Here is a 15,044-nt window from a genome sequence, read left to right as displayed (position 1 = left end):
GGAACATCAGTGTGTGCACTGATTTTCATTGCAATCCATCCAATAGTTGTTGAGATGTTTCACTCAAAACTACAATGAGACAGATTATCACCAAAATCATTAGGGTTCATCGTCTGGGAACCATGAATGTCATTGTACCAATCTATCAAGTAGATGTTGAGATATTTTAGATGTATGGCAGGGCGGAACCAAAAGATGATGAGTGGACGTGATAGATCTCTGATCCAGCTTTCAACTCGCAGCGCCCCAGAGCAGATGGTTTCCAGCTTTTAAAGAGCGACTCGAGAAAGAAAAATTGTCTAATTGAAATTCTATCCCTTGCGTGTTTTCTCTGTACCTCTCTTGCAGTTAGCCTCTCGCGCAAGCAGTGACATTTTCACATGTGATTCATGTGGAAAACATAAATTACACAAGACAAACAAAAGTTTTTTTTATCACATAGATGAACAGAAATGAACATATGAAGACACACACGCTCTTTGATGTAACCTCAGCTGCTGCCGTCAGCCTCGTCTTTCTGCTTCGGTGTTCAGTGGCTAAAGCAAGCTCAACAATGGCTCGCCTTCATCCCACAGTAACCCGCCTACACACACACACACACACACACACACACACACACACACACATCTCAGAAGTCCAGGGCCATAGCTGTGACTTCATGAAGAGTGGGATTAGTGCTAAGAGGCTGCTGTGTGTGGGACCTTGAGGCCGACTAACACAATGGACTGCGAACCACCAGCTACATGCATACATCAGAGTAGGCCTTGAAAGGCTAACGCATTCACACACACACACACACTGAAAGAGACTGTATTTTGTGCAGACCAATCATCAGAGGGAAATTATGGGAACTATTATCAGACGCCCAGAAAGAACTGAAAACATCATTCCCTTGTTTTAATGATGCATGGAGGATGTGGAACACTGGAGCCCAGCATGTGTACAGCAACATATCTCGAGCTGTGTAAGTCAGACCAGAAACTGACACGCTTTGCATGTGTGACTCTGACCTATAGGATTTCACAGAGACAAGAGAATCCTGTGTGTCCTGATAGAAAGCCTGTGGGTTTGAACAGGTGGCTGGCAGGCTGGCTGCTTGATGGCACTCTCAATCTTTGCTTATCAAATCTGGGAGTGCCGTCTCTGTGGTTGGAGAGCTTCCACCCGTAACTCTGGAGCCTGAAGAGTATGTAAAACTACACACTGGCTACGCAAAGTGTTAGAACACAACAGACTCCACTGTGGGAATCCGGTTCAAATCCATGAACACTTGTTGATTTCTCAGAAAGGATTAAATTAAAGGATTTATAGGAGCAAGCTGTGATTTTGGGTCGAATTGAATTGAATTGACGACCTAGTGGTTAAGATGCTAACCATGTGACCTCAACGTCCCTGGTTTGATTCTGCCTGCGGACCTTTGTTGCATGTTGTACCTTCCTCTCTCACTCCCTGTCTCCTGTCTTTATCTCTACTCATAACTAGCCAATAAAAGCAAAAATGCAACAAAAAAGCCTTTATGATTTGTATTTGGGTTAAAGAAAGACTTGAGAAAGTGTTTTTTTCCTCCATGATATGTCAGTAGCACATCATTTTCACTACCCCACCTCTCTTCTTCTTCTTCTTCTGCCTCCCTCCTCTGACACAGAAAGCTTTATTGTAGTCAATTAAATGTTAATCAGGAACAGTAGCTCAGCCCGTCCTTCGCAGACTCAGTGAAGCCAGATAGGTGGAGTGGTGTAATTGAAAGAGACAGGCTCAGCAGAAAACAAATTAAAGTTTAAAAGCCAAGAGTCGCATTGGTGAGCCAGACTCAGAGATGATCTCTTCAAATCAGCCTTGCGCTGATGACTGTTGACACTCGAGAGTTCAGATGATGACGGAGGACAGAGAGGGAGATCTTCACCTGTCTCTACATCCCCCAAAATACACAAAAACATCTTCATTTAATAACTCCTGCCTCAGAAAATATACACACTATTAATGATTTATGAAAAGATGGCTGAGCAACACACACAGAGGGTGTGTGTATGGTATGACGGTGTGTGTGTGTGGTGGTGGACGGAGTCGATTACAGAGGAGGAGGCGGCCGAGAGGCAAGGGGCCCACTTCAGCAATGTGGTTATCAGAGAAACTGAGAAGGCCAGAATGGGAGGTATGTGTGCAGTCTGACTGTATGTGTGTGTGTGTGTGTGTGTGTGTAAGCAAAGGGGGGAGGGGAGGTGCGTTCAGTGGGGCGCTCTGTTATCAGCTGTCACCCAAACTGAGACGTCCCCCCACCTGCTTGACAAGTTATCAGTTGCTATGGAGACAAACAAGTAACAACCCCCCCCCTCCCTTGTCGTGTTGACAAGCATGCATGCCTCTATGCATGTCACTATATGAACAAACATACACATACATTTTGAGTTGGGGGGACGGCTGTCATTAACCATCATATCCTCATACAACGGTTCGTATGATATCTTACGATCGTTTTCCCTACGTATGTCCAGCAACATGTGACAATTTCCACTCCAGTCTTTTCAAAATAAAACCACTTAGGTTTAGGAAAAGGTCGACTTGGTTATATTTACGCAACAAAACTACCTTATGGTAGTACACATGTGAGAGTGGAACACTGTGTTCAGAAGTTATGTTTTCTTTTGCCATATGAGCACTTTTGTTTTGCATATGTGTATTTGCAGAGACATTTAGACAAAGCAAACTGGGCTAAGGACGACGTGTAATTGCAGGTCTCTTTGAAGTTGACAGTATGTCTTGGAGCGACGTGTCCGTTGCACAATTTTCCAGTCAGACTGGTCTTTATGTATTCTCTCTGACATCACTAAAACATTTCTGCGCCTTGTAGTTTATTGATCCTGCTAGAGAAAATTGTTCTTGGCTTGACCTTTCTCCAGAGAGGTCAAAGGTCAGGGTCAACTACAGGATAGTAAGCCTAGAGCCGTGAGGATTAGCCCTGGAGCTCCAGTTAAAGACTGGTCTCTAATGACTGGACAAACCACCATAGTTCTCTGATCTGAGCTGGTGTGTTGTGTGTTTGTCCTCGATGTTAAAAAGAGATCTACTTCCTCCTTATCCCCTTTTTGTTTTGTGTTTCCAGGGAATTACAATGCATTATTTCTTGCCTACCTACCAGTATTTCCAGTCACCAGCTCCTGGTGAATTCTTGCGACTTCAGCTGTGTATTTTGCTGCAGTTATCAAGCTCGAACACTAGTTTCATGCACCAACAGTTGGAAAAGATCAGTGTAATCTGATGTTCTATAAATTACTGAGCAATTGTTTTGCAGTGTGAGGGTGCTTTGATAGCAGGATCAGAAATGTTGGTGATTGAACAGGCTCTGGAAAGATACTGAAACATGAGCATTTTGCTGTAGTTTTGTACTGTAATGAACAAGTTTAACTTAATCTGGGAAAATTCCATTTATGATTTGTTATCATTCGGGCTGCAGAAAATTACAGCATCAGCATAACCGGTCAGGGTCACTATCACTAATAAACTGAATATTACAAAATGCACATTTTTTTTTGCTTACTAATGTCAAATTCACATCAGGCAACGGCGAAGTGCAGCTCGCTGCAATAATAACATTTTTCTGTGGCCAGTAGGTGTGTTCATGTGTTTTGTAACATCAACAGCATGTCACAGGAATCACAGGACTCCGTTTACTGATTGGCTTAGGATCCTCTCTGGCCACACCTAGCTGCTAAAAGTTCAACTTTTCACAGCTTTAGTTTAGCCGCATTTCACCGCAGAATCAAACGGCCACAACTCACTGAGTTCGGGAGCAGCCAATGCAGCTTTTCATAGACATTGCATGGCAGCTCGCCGTGGGCCGCACTTTGCCGTTGCTCTGGTGTGAATTTGGCGTAACACAGGATGTGAACGGAAGCACAGTGACTAATAAAGTAACTAATATGCTTCCCTACTGCTGCCTTAAAATACACAAGTTGTACTATATTTAGTTAACAGTAAATATGAAACTACAGCCAGCAGTCACTTAACTTAGCCTATCATAAAGACTGGAAACAGATGGGAAACAGCTAGCTCACCTCTGTCCAAATGTAACAAAATCAACATGTTGTGGTTTTACAAAGGGCACCTGCCTTTGAACAGACCTGTTTCCAGGCTTTGTGCTAAACTAAGCTAAGAAAAGCGAATCATCTCCTGGCTGTAGCTTCATATTGACCATACAAACATGAGTGGTGTTAATCTTCTCATTCAACTCTCGGCAAGAAAGCAAAGATTCTAAAAAATGTTAACTATTCCTTTAAGTTACTGTATGTTCTTCTAGAACATACACTTACTGTACATGAGGCAAAATGCCAGTTGAAATCCAGCCCCCATCTTTAGCATGTAATCAGTGTGTGAGACACAAGTGTTTGTGTTTTAGATGCTATCAGGGACTGGGCATGTGCAGGCAGCTGGTTTCTCTTTTGCTGTGTGTCTGTTCAGCACATTCAGGCGCACACAAAACACACAACATATAAATCCTGTGACCCGTCTGCACTTAACTCTCATCATCACGTAGAGCAAGTCATTTCTAAAATCTGTCTCGAACTCTGGGATTTCCGCAAACAGCTCAGCCCAGCTGGGCCACATCGAGGTTTTAAGGCTATTCATTTATTTTACAATCTGCACATTTTCACAGCGACAACAACAACAGTGTGGCCGTAATGTCTCAAGTGCTGCAGTGTTACCATGATGGCCACAAAAAGACTAGAAGGAATCAAGGGAGTGTGGAGTGTAACAAGAGCAGAGGCCCAAGATTTATCTCCATTCATTAGAGCCCACAACAGATTTCAAGAGTTGTGCTTCAGAGGAGCAGCGGCAGGCTACAGGGGGACGGCTTGTTTTTGCTCACCACAGTGTTTTACATGCAGACAAATGAGGGAGCTGGCAGGAAAATAATGAGGGATGGTGTGAGAGAGAGAGAGACTGGAGTGAAAAAGAGGAGTTAGAGCGATGAAAGAGGGTTAGCCTTTAGCCAAGAACAGGCTCTTAAAAATTAATACAGTGATCTGAATTCATCCCAAGCGCATTGAATAATTGAGAAGTGTCTTTGAGGAGAACAGATCGTGCGGAGTGTGACATGGTTGGGAGGGTGAGGATGCAGAAAATGCTTGGAAAAGCAACGAGAGAGACACAAATCTGCTTCTTTCTTTCTTTCTTTCTTTCTTTCTTGCAGACACAAATACACACCGGAGACTCCGAAACTAAATAGTCAACTAGATTACCGTATGTCTGCAAGTTTCAACGCCTGAACTAAATTATTACATGATTATTATTATGATGGTTATGTGTCCATTTTCACACGCAAATATAGGGAGAGACACTAAGATAGTGAAAAACAGACAGAGGAGATAAAGGGATACAAAGACAAAAAAAGAGAGGAGCCTTTAACCCTTTAAAAACGGACCGTTGTTAGCATGGTTCTGTTTTAATCAATGTAAAAAATCAAATCAAGATCAAAATCTTGTGGAAAGCCTTCAAAGAAGAGTGGAGGCTGTTGTAGTCAAACATTAATGTTTCGGAAGGAAATGCTCAACAATCACACATGGGTGCAACGTTCGGGTGTCTGCACACTTTTGGCCATATGGGGTGATTTTCAGATGTAAAATCTTGATGCAGCGAAACTCCTCAGGCATCTAAAGAAAATATGTGTTCATTGATTGCAAATGGAAGTAGAACAGAGCCCGGGGGTCTTCCTCCACACAGAGGTTGACTACTCCGGGTGATTCAGACTTGGAGCTGGTGTGTTCCCATAACCCATCGCCCCCTTTAGCCTCACACACCCACAAACCCCTCCATTGGGAATCACAGCCAGAGGGCAGTTGTAATACACCAATTTAGAGCAAAGCTTGTTAATTTACTCCCTCAGCTCCCCCTCTCTTCTCCTCCTTCTACTGTCTTCACGCCCCCCCCGAAACCCTTCACTCCCCTTTTTATTGCCTTTTTGCTTCAGTTCCTTCAGCTTGGCGAAGTGCCAGCTCCATCTTAGGGGCCTCCTGATTGTGTTCGAAGTACCTGAGTGCACACAAATTCACACAAACAGCCCCTTTTCCCCCAGTTTATATACTTTTAGTTTTTTCTTCAGTATTATAAGAATTTCCTCACTAGCCAGTCATCTTATGTAGACCTCAGATAATGCGTTTGAATTCCAGCCACTATAGTAGCCATGTCTCGCAGGGATATTCATGGCTGACACCAGGATCTTATCACACATAAAGCTCACCCCGTTGATGGACAGCCAATGAAAGGATGAATGTTTTCTTTTCCTTTCTCTTTTGTCAACCCCGTCCTGCTCTGATGGGAACAATAAATAATTTCAGCCCCAAAGAATCAACACTTTCAGCGTGCTAGGCCATTAAAATGATAATCAACACGCCCGGCGGGCTTATGGGGGCCTGTTTTCCATACGCCTCCAGACAAAGTCTGATGGGGGGGAAAGTGCGGAGAGTAGCGCGGTAGCCTCTGTGTATGTATCTGTGTGTGTGATGGTTGTGCCATAGATAAACCTCTAGTCTCTTTGTATAGTGACAGATCAAATTAGAAAAGGTGTGTTTAACACTTGTGGTCATGACTCACTGGTTTGTGGGTTGAGCTGCACATGAAGTACCTGCAAATAATCATCAATAAACAAAGACATAATGACTAATATAAACATGTTAAACAACAACTTCATGTTCATAAGGGAAAGCTAGAGTTGGTGATCTTCTTTAAAAACTTTTTTTCTTATATTTGTTGAAATTCTCAATACATCCCGACAGCAATCAATGAATTAAATGCTCTGACAAAAAAAAAAAATGAGGTATGTCGCAGGACTGTAATAAGCCAGTCATTACATTCGGGCCGATGATTGGACGGGCTACCTGCCAGTGCGCACTCTGTCCTTGCACTCATTGTGCGTCACAGGAGTCTTTCACAAGCTGATGGCTTGACAGCTGTGAGTACTAACAATAGCCATGCTCGTTGTTTACATTCAGAATGATAATTTTGGGGGAGTGGCTTTGGAGGGAGGCCTGAAGTGACGGACTGTCAGTGTTGTTGTCGACTTGGCGACTTTCTCACTAGATTTAGGAGCTAGTGCTGCTAGCTACTTTCATTGGAAAAAAGTTTCTTGGTTGGATAATTGGATGTATAATTGGATAATTTAAATCTAGCGTACTCTTGGTAGTTTCTCAACATTCATAATCACGATTTGTGCTCTTTGAGAGCAAAATGAAGAGGCTAGATCTATGAAGAACTTTGTGCTCTGGTAAACAATTTAATCATAAACACATTGGTTCCATGAATGCCGTGGACGCAGCAAAAAAACTCAGCGCCGCACTGAGGACAGTCAGTCCCGGTTGACAGTTGTGCCTGGAACAGGGAGCTTCGTCCCTTCCCACAAGGGGATTCTCCCCCACTGAGCATCCGTCCCTGACCCGCCAAGCAGGTCAAAAGCTTTACAAATTTACAAAACAAGAGAGCATCATTGCAAAACGGAATGTGGCACAATAATCTTTTTATGTAAATGATCTTGTTTTCATAATCGTTGGAAGCCGTAATTGTAATTTAAATTTGATTAATTGCACAGCCCTACTAAAGATTAAAGTAATCTCATGGATGAATTCTAATGAGTTAAACTCATGTCAGACTCATGTATATATTAAGACCTGCAGCAGAAGCTCACTGTCATGAACCCTGGTGATAAGCCTGAACATGACCGGGTGAGTGCACGGTATATGTCTGAGCATGTCTGTCTGTCCGGGAATGTATAGCAGGTTTCAAAACTTGAACGGTCAACTTTATCTGAGGTAGAAAGAACTGTATGTACCGTGAATGTGAGTGAATGTACGGCCGTTAAAAAGTCATAACCTTAAATGAGAATATCAGACATGTGAGCGTGTGTGTGTTTATGTGGAGTGTGTCACTGTGACATAACCAGGTCTCGGCTTGTGATGGGCAGCTGCTGGAAACAGGGAGCCTGTTACTGCAGGGTTAAGTAACACTAGAGCACAAAGTTCAACTGCAGTCAGAAAAATGTACACACACACACACAAACACACCTGGCTGCGCACACAAATACACACAGGTTCACTAATCTTTCGATTATGCAAAGACACACGGGTGAAAGACACACACACACACACACACACACACACACACACACTCGGACTGTTACAGGCGTGTTTACAGGTGCTATTTTGAGATGCAGCCCGTCACTCCCCCGCCATACCAAAGCTTCTCTTAACACACATTTCAGCAGCTCTGAACCAGACCTGCCCCTCCATGACCAGACTCCTGCTGGAAAACCCCAACACAGGCTGTGTTGGTACAACGTGTGGTGTTAAAATAGACTGATCACTTTACACTTAAGCTGACAAACTCTTAACAACATTCAAGAAAGATTTTGATTTGATTTTGTTTATCGTGACCGATATAATTCAGAGTGTATTAAGGAAAAGACTACAGCTGGCTCGGTAGTATTTTAAATATTTCGACAGAAGTGCCTTAATATAATATGACTAAAATTGGCAACATTTTGAGTCTGGAACTATCTGATCAAAGCATAAATTAACATGATTATGAATATGAGCAGACATTGGATGCCAGATGACAGCACTGAGGTTCGATATCTAGCCCTCAAAAAACATTATAAAGGGCAGGTCCATCTGCGTTCTGTTCTTTTTTCAAATGGAAACGCCCTCTCAGCCGTTGCAAAAAGCAGTGACGTAGTTTACCAAAGTAAGCTAATCGAAGGTAATCATTAAGGTTATGAATAATGTGAAAGCTAACACTGGCTGAGTTGAAGTTAGCTGTGCTATGTTTGGAAATAACTGAAAGGTTTAGTTTGGATTGTAGAAGTGGGGTTGTATGTATACTCCCGTGTTCTGCAAGGTAAAATTACTGCTTTTGTGAATGTAGTCTGGTGGCTTTGAAGAGAGCGATGTAGCAGCTTAAGTTCCCCGTCAGAAAGGGTTGTCTGATGGCGAGGTAAAGCGGCTGTGGACTGGAGCAGCAGAAAAACGTATTTTAGCCACCTAAAAAAAAATATCAATATTTAAGTGTACGCTATATTTAGAATATTTTCCCAGCTTTACCTCGCCATCAGACAGCTTTTTCCGATGGGGAAATGAAGCTGTTATATCGCGGCCTTACCAGACCCCATAATTTTACCTCGCAGAACACAGGAGTTGCTGGTCTACTACTGTATCAATCGGTTAGTTTGTTTGTGTTATTGCATATTATCATCATGCAGAAACCTACGTCAAGTCACGTGGGAAAATGCTTTTAGAAGAGCTTGGGAAAATAGCATTTTGACACTGGAACATACGGAAACTAAAATCAAGGTTAAATCATTATTGACATAGTGTGTGCGGAGTTCTTCACTGTGTAAGAAGAACAAGTTAATGACCAAACATTGTGTTCCTATTAAAAGCTTGTGCAGTGGCTTGTCTTGGTTAAAGACAATCTAAGGTGATAAAAGATTTCCTAGTGTTGTGCTTGTCTGTCTTAGCCTACTTTTACCGGGGCTAATGGTTAACTGGCAGAGATATGAAATAGAATGACGTAAGTGGGAACCTGGGAGAGAAACCCAGGGGGATTACTAGGATTTGCTCAGCAAATCTCCTCAACAAAGGTGCCCTGGCTGCATGAAACTGTAGGTGTTCAGACCCGGCTCTGTGTGGAGGTGAAACCTAAGAGTCTCTGAGAGTGAAATGGAGAGTGAAGGGGCTCTGAAAAAGTGGCCGTACGGAGGTTGTCCTCTGAACACCTGGCTCTGCAGCCTGTCTTTGGTTTCATGTTGTTGTGTTTTTACTAAAACCTGCGGCTCGTGACATGCTCGGGCCTTCATGCTGATTAACCGGCTCGGCAGTTTGCAGAGATCTGTCATCGTAAGGAAAACTCTCTGTAAATGTGCTTACTAATTTGTGATACTATTAGGGCTGGGACGATACACCTATCTCCCGATTCGATACTATCATGATACTTGCCGTTCGATATGTATTGAGATTTTTAAGTATTACAATTCGATTTTACGATTTTGTTAACTTTTTTAACACTAGACCATGGGAAAAAGTTGAATCATACACTTCTAGGGACTTTTACTTTGGAAAATATCTAAATTGATACAGTAAAATGTTTGATTTTCAGCATGTACTTAGTCAGAGAAGTCCTGAAGTTAAATATATCAGTCATTGTCAGGCATTATTTGTTAATTTTTTTTCCAACAATCCAAAAATCAAAGAATATAATCCAATCAATCATATTTCCATATATGTATTTTGTATAAACAGTTCCCTTTGTTGACATCTTATTTTGAAAACCGGACATAGTCACACGTGTATACTTCCACTAACTTTACCAAGTCCGTCGCTAGCTCTTACCGTAAGCTGCGTTCTCTTTATACATCCATGGTCAGCTCCATTGGAGCCGTTTGAATGCATTTAACATAAATGTCAGTATGTGGGTGCTCTACAGTCGTAGCGTCAGCCGATTTGACCACGGAGATGCGAGTGACGGCCGGCTCGACCGCACATTACCGCAATACAATAACGTTTCCTGTCCATGACAGAGTTAGCATGCAGCTTTAGCCTTGATGTCTATCTCTGCTTTTCCTGGCAATGTGTGAAACCCAAAGTGTTTCCATACTTTACTGTATGTGTAGTGTTGAATTAAAAATGGGAGGGTGCAGGTCGTTTCCACGCAGACCCTCCGCCGTTTTGTACTTTCTTGTTGCGGCTAGCTACGGCCGACTGCGGTTTGTTTTTGTTGACGGATACGGAACGGATGTGACGTCAGGTTACTCAGACTACAACAATAAAAGAAGTAACTTACTTCTACCTCCGCATATCCTCAAATAAAGCAAATATATCGATTCTGACATTAAAAAATCGATTTCAAAATTGTACCAAAAAAAATCACGATACATAGGTGAATCAATTTTTTCCTCACTCCTACTATATGTAGTTGAAGAGTCTGTAATGAAAAGAGTCTCTTGTGAGAAAACTAAAAAAAGGCTGTGCGCTGCAGCCGAGATTTATTGACAGACCGTGCGTAACACTAAACCACCGACAGCCTGGCCCTCATGCCCGAAATTCCAGGAGTAACAGCCCCTGCATGGTGACGGTGAACCCGGCCTTGACTTGGTGGGACTACACACACACACACACAACCTCCCTCTTTGCTCTCCACTGAAGCGTATCGCATAGCAAAACTTGAGAAGCCCTGACAAAATATGGCCTATAGGCTCCACGCCCCGCGGGACTGGTCCCTCAGCCTCTGATGGGTGTTAATCTCTGCTCTCTGACCTTCTGCGCCTCCCTCCATCCCTGTCTGTTTTCACGCGTCCCATATGTCTTATGGGGGTGACCATAGCTGCCTTTAAAAAAAAGAGCTTTAACCTCAACAGTGCACCTAAACTCACCAGTAGTTATGTAATCCTCCCATGGCAGGAGGATCAGCAACCTTGGCAGTTGCCTACCTGACCCAAGGGACAGATCCCTGCCAAGGTTTACATAACAATGTGGATACAGTAACAAGATGGAGCATCTAAATATAAAAGCAAAAACACAATGTGACTATAATCTCACTATTCACCACCTCAAAAGACTACTGTGAGTGCACCACATGTTTTATTTTTTACTGTTTATGTTTTTAAGCAGAGGTCTTCTCAGGATTCACACTTTAACACACACACAGCACGTTAAATCTTTTGTTTACATGCAGCTCCTTGTCCTATTAATGGATTAGCTGCTGTTCAGTAAACTGTCTTATGTAATTGTATCATTCCCTGAGCGTCTTAAACGCGGGTTGCATCACTCAAAATAGGCGGCTGTGTTTCCAGACAAACCGGTTACAACGTTTCTGTTTGCTCTAATTCCAGCCATGTGACTGTGACTGTGGCCTCAGAGGAATATTATGCACATCAGAATTTAAAAAAAAAGACAAAAAGACAAAAAGGACACGCATTTGATGAAATTTAAATCAAAACACAACCTTATTTGTCTATTAAATGTCTGGGATTAAGTGCAAGACGTCCCATTTTTGGACAATTTATGAGATAATTATGTGTAGGTCACAGAACCCCACGCTGCTTGAAGAGATTAATGATCTTAAATGCCTCCCTGATGTGATTCTTTTTCTCATTTGCTCTTGGTTTTCAGACTGATGTGTAATTTCCATTAGAATGATAATGAGAGGTAGCCTATAATGGGAGCCAGACTTTCCCAAATAGACGCTCGTAAAAAACGCTGCTGGTATATCAATGCGTGCGTGTGAATGTGAATATGAGTGTGTGTGTGTGCGTCAGTGGGTTTACAAGCCACATGCTTTTTTGTTTTTGTTTTGATGGAGGAAGGAGGGGGCTGGGTGAGAGAGAGAGAGAGAGAGAGGGGGCGACTCAGTTTCTTTCCCTGTGCCATACGGACACTGAACAAACAATAAATCTGTGCAATATTAATACACTGAATGTGAATACCTCTATCTGTGCAATATATCCTTGATGCAATATACACCTCAAGTGCAACTTTGTTTACATTTGATGTATTACATCTACCCTACCTATTGTACAAGTGCAATTATCTCTGTTTACATTACATCTATTTTTTATATTTTACACTTCAAGTGTAACACTTCTGTTTATATTTATTTATTACATCTACTTTACCTTGTTTTTTTTATATTGCTTTATAACTATGTGTGTTTTACCCTGTTATATGTTTAATCTGCCTCCTTTAGTTCTTGTCAAGTATTTGTTTTAAAGCACATGACCAGAAGTGTCAAAATGTGAATCTCATTGTATTTAATACAATGACAATAAAGCTTTCTATTCGGGCGGCTGTGGCTCAGAGAGGAAGAGCAGGTTGTCCACCAATCGGAAGGTCGGTGGTTCGATCCCTGGCTACTCCGGGTCTCATGTCGATTGAGCAAGACACTTAACCCCAAATTTGTGTGAATGAGTATTTAGATCCTGATGGGCAAAGTTGGCACCTTAGTAGCCTCTGCCATCAGTGTATGAATGTGTGTGTGAATGTGTGAATACTGACGTGTAGTGTAAAGTGCTTTGAGTGGTCAGAAGACGCTATATAAATGCAAGTCCATTTACCATTTAGTGTGGTTTGGGCTGACATGTGTCGCCTTCACTGTTTTGAGCGATGCTCGTTCATGTCTATTTAGAGCGAGCACAATCGCAAGAGCCCGACGATGACTTTCGTTGACTTAACGGCCACAGGTGTCGCTGTTAACAAGCATTTCTGAAAGTTACAAATAGTCCCTTTAAGTTTGAATAAGTCAACAATGAATTTGATGTTTTTGTTTTTGTCTTCAATGTTTTATGAGATGAAATACTCAGTGGCCTCTGCTGTGCTCTCAAAGCTCGTGTCCATGCTGGGGGTCTGGATCTCCACTCATTAACCCTGAATGGTTAAGTTTTGAATAAGTCAACAATTAATTTGATGTTTTTGTTGTTTTAGACTAGAAAAGCGCTCTATAAATGCAAGTCCATTTACCATTTACCATATTCTATTCTATTCTACTCTTACCTTCCATCCTGCAGAGCTGTTGCTGTCTCCTTTGTCTTTGAACTAGGGGATGGATCTCACCATCCAGTCATATATTTGAGACAGTGTCCGGTTGTCCGGTGTGCTCTCAATGTATTGTAAAGTGAGTATTTAGATTAGATCCTGATGTGCAAAATTGGCACCTCAGTAGCCTCTGACATCAGTGTGTGAATGTGTGTGTGAATGGGTGAATACTGACATGTAGTGTAAAGCGCTTTGAGTGGTCGGAAGACTAGAAAAGCTGCTATATAAATGCAAGTCCATTTACCATATTCCCTTCTATTCCATTCTATTCTAGTCTTACCTTCCATCCTGCAGAGCTGTTGCTGTCTCCTTTGTCTTTGAAGTAAGGGATGGATCTCACCATCCAGTCATATATTTGAGACAGTGTCAGTCTCTTGTCCGGTGTGCTGTCAATGGCTTTGGTTATCAGGTCTGCGTAGGAGAGATTCCCCCAGGCGTTGCGGCGAGACGATGCTTTCCTCGGGGTCTGCTGGGCAGCCAAGCCGCTGGGGGTCAGAGCGCCAGAGGTGGCCGTCGGAGAGTGCTCGGAGTGCGGGGAGCCTCCGCTGTCTTGTCCGGGAGAGGAGAGAGCTCCATCGGCCGCGGCGGGGCTGCTGGAGCTCTGGTCGTCCGTCGCCAACAACCCAGACTCGTTTGCCGTAGTGGTGATGTTGTTATCGTCTTCATCATCCTCCTCTTCGGGGATAATATCGTTGCTCTCCGGTTTCTCCTCCGCCGCGTTGGAGTCCGGTCGCGGCAGCGGCCAGGTGCAAGAACGTGGCCGCTTTTGGGGCTCGAAATCCGGGTCGATGACCACGTCCAGGTCCAGGTCTTGGAGCGGAGCCTCGGCCATGAGGTAAATAATAAAAAAAAGTTTACAAGACAAGAAACGAGGAGCTGTCAAAGTCGCGTCCCATGAATGAATGCGCGCTCCCGTCCTTTTGTTGCTATTCCTCTCCACCAGCAGCAGAGTCCCAAACACAGAACAGTTCCTCCACCAGAAACTTACTTATTCACGCCTGTTGAGGACATAAAGACAGAATAAAATAACACATTCTGTTGGATCCAAGCTAAAACAACAGCCTAACATACAATACAAACATCTGGGTGTGAAGGTTTAACCTATATTTCTGTCAATGAAGCCACAATAAACCACCTATCATGTTTATATCATGTTTATAGCTTATTTTGTATATTGGCAGAATTTTTTTTTTTTTTTTAATTTTCTTATTTTATTCTAACGTTTTTAATCTATTCTTTTGTTATTATACTGTTTAACTTGCACCAAACAAAACCAAAGCAAATTCCTAGTGTATACCTCTTACACCTGGCAATAAACACAACATTCTGATTCTGATTCTGATTCTAAATTCTGATTCTTAAATACAATAACATTCTATTCTCTGAGCGTGTCTTCACAATAAAACACTACTTGCTTCATCAATAGGAGCTCTCTACATTAAGATCCACGTCCTGGTGCAATAATAAGAATCT

At 42.5% G+C, this 15,044-nt stretch overlaps 1 protein-coding gene and 1 long non-coding RNA gene across 3 annotated transcripts in view; both read right to left on the bottom strand.

Annotated features, from left to right (window-relative positions):
* Positions 1-15,044, bottom strand: part of foxo3b (forkhead box O3b) — a 53,267-nt gene that overhangs the window by 37,766 nt on the left and 457 nt on the right. The window contains exons 1-2 of one of the 2 annotated variants that reach the window (XM_037750024.1): positions 14,673-14,801; positions 13,852-14,569 (exon numbers count right to left, since the gene is read on the bottom strand). In XM_037750024.1, coding sequence (XP_037605952.1) covers positions 13,852-14,403 — 552 coding nt within the window. In that variant the 5' untranslated portion in view covers positions 14,404-14,569; positions 14,673-14,801. Of the gene's footprint in view, positions 1-13,851; positions 14,570-14,672; positions 14,802-15,044 lie in introns of those variants that run through there. The other variant, XM_037750023.1, reaches the window with a different exon arrangement.
* Positions 13,303-13,779, bottom strand: LOC119476650. The gene is made up of 2 exons (XR_005204056.1): positions 13,530-13,779; positions 13,303-13,403 (listed from the first exon to the last, which is right to left on the bottom strand). It is a non-coding gene; the product is annotated as an uncharacterized LOC119476650 (long non-coding RNA).

This window comes from Sebastes umbrosus, chromosome 18, assembly GCF_015220745.1.
Source record: "Sebastes umbrosus isolate fSebUmb1 chromosome 18, fSebUmb1.pri, whole genome shotgun sequence".
NCBI lineage: Eukaryota > Metazoa > Chordata > Actinopteri > Perciformes > Sebastidae > Sebastes > Sebastes umbrosus.
This window is presented reverse-complemented; position numbering and strand designations above follow the sequence as displayed.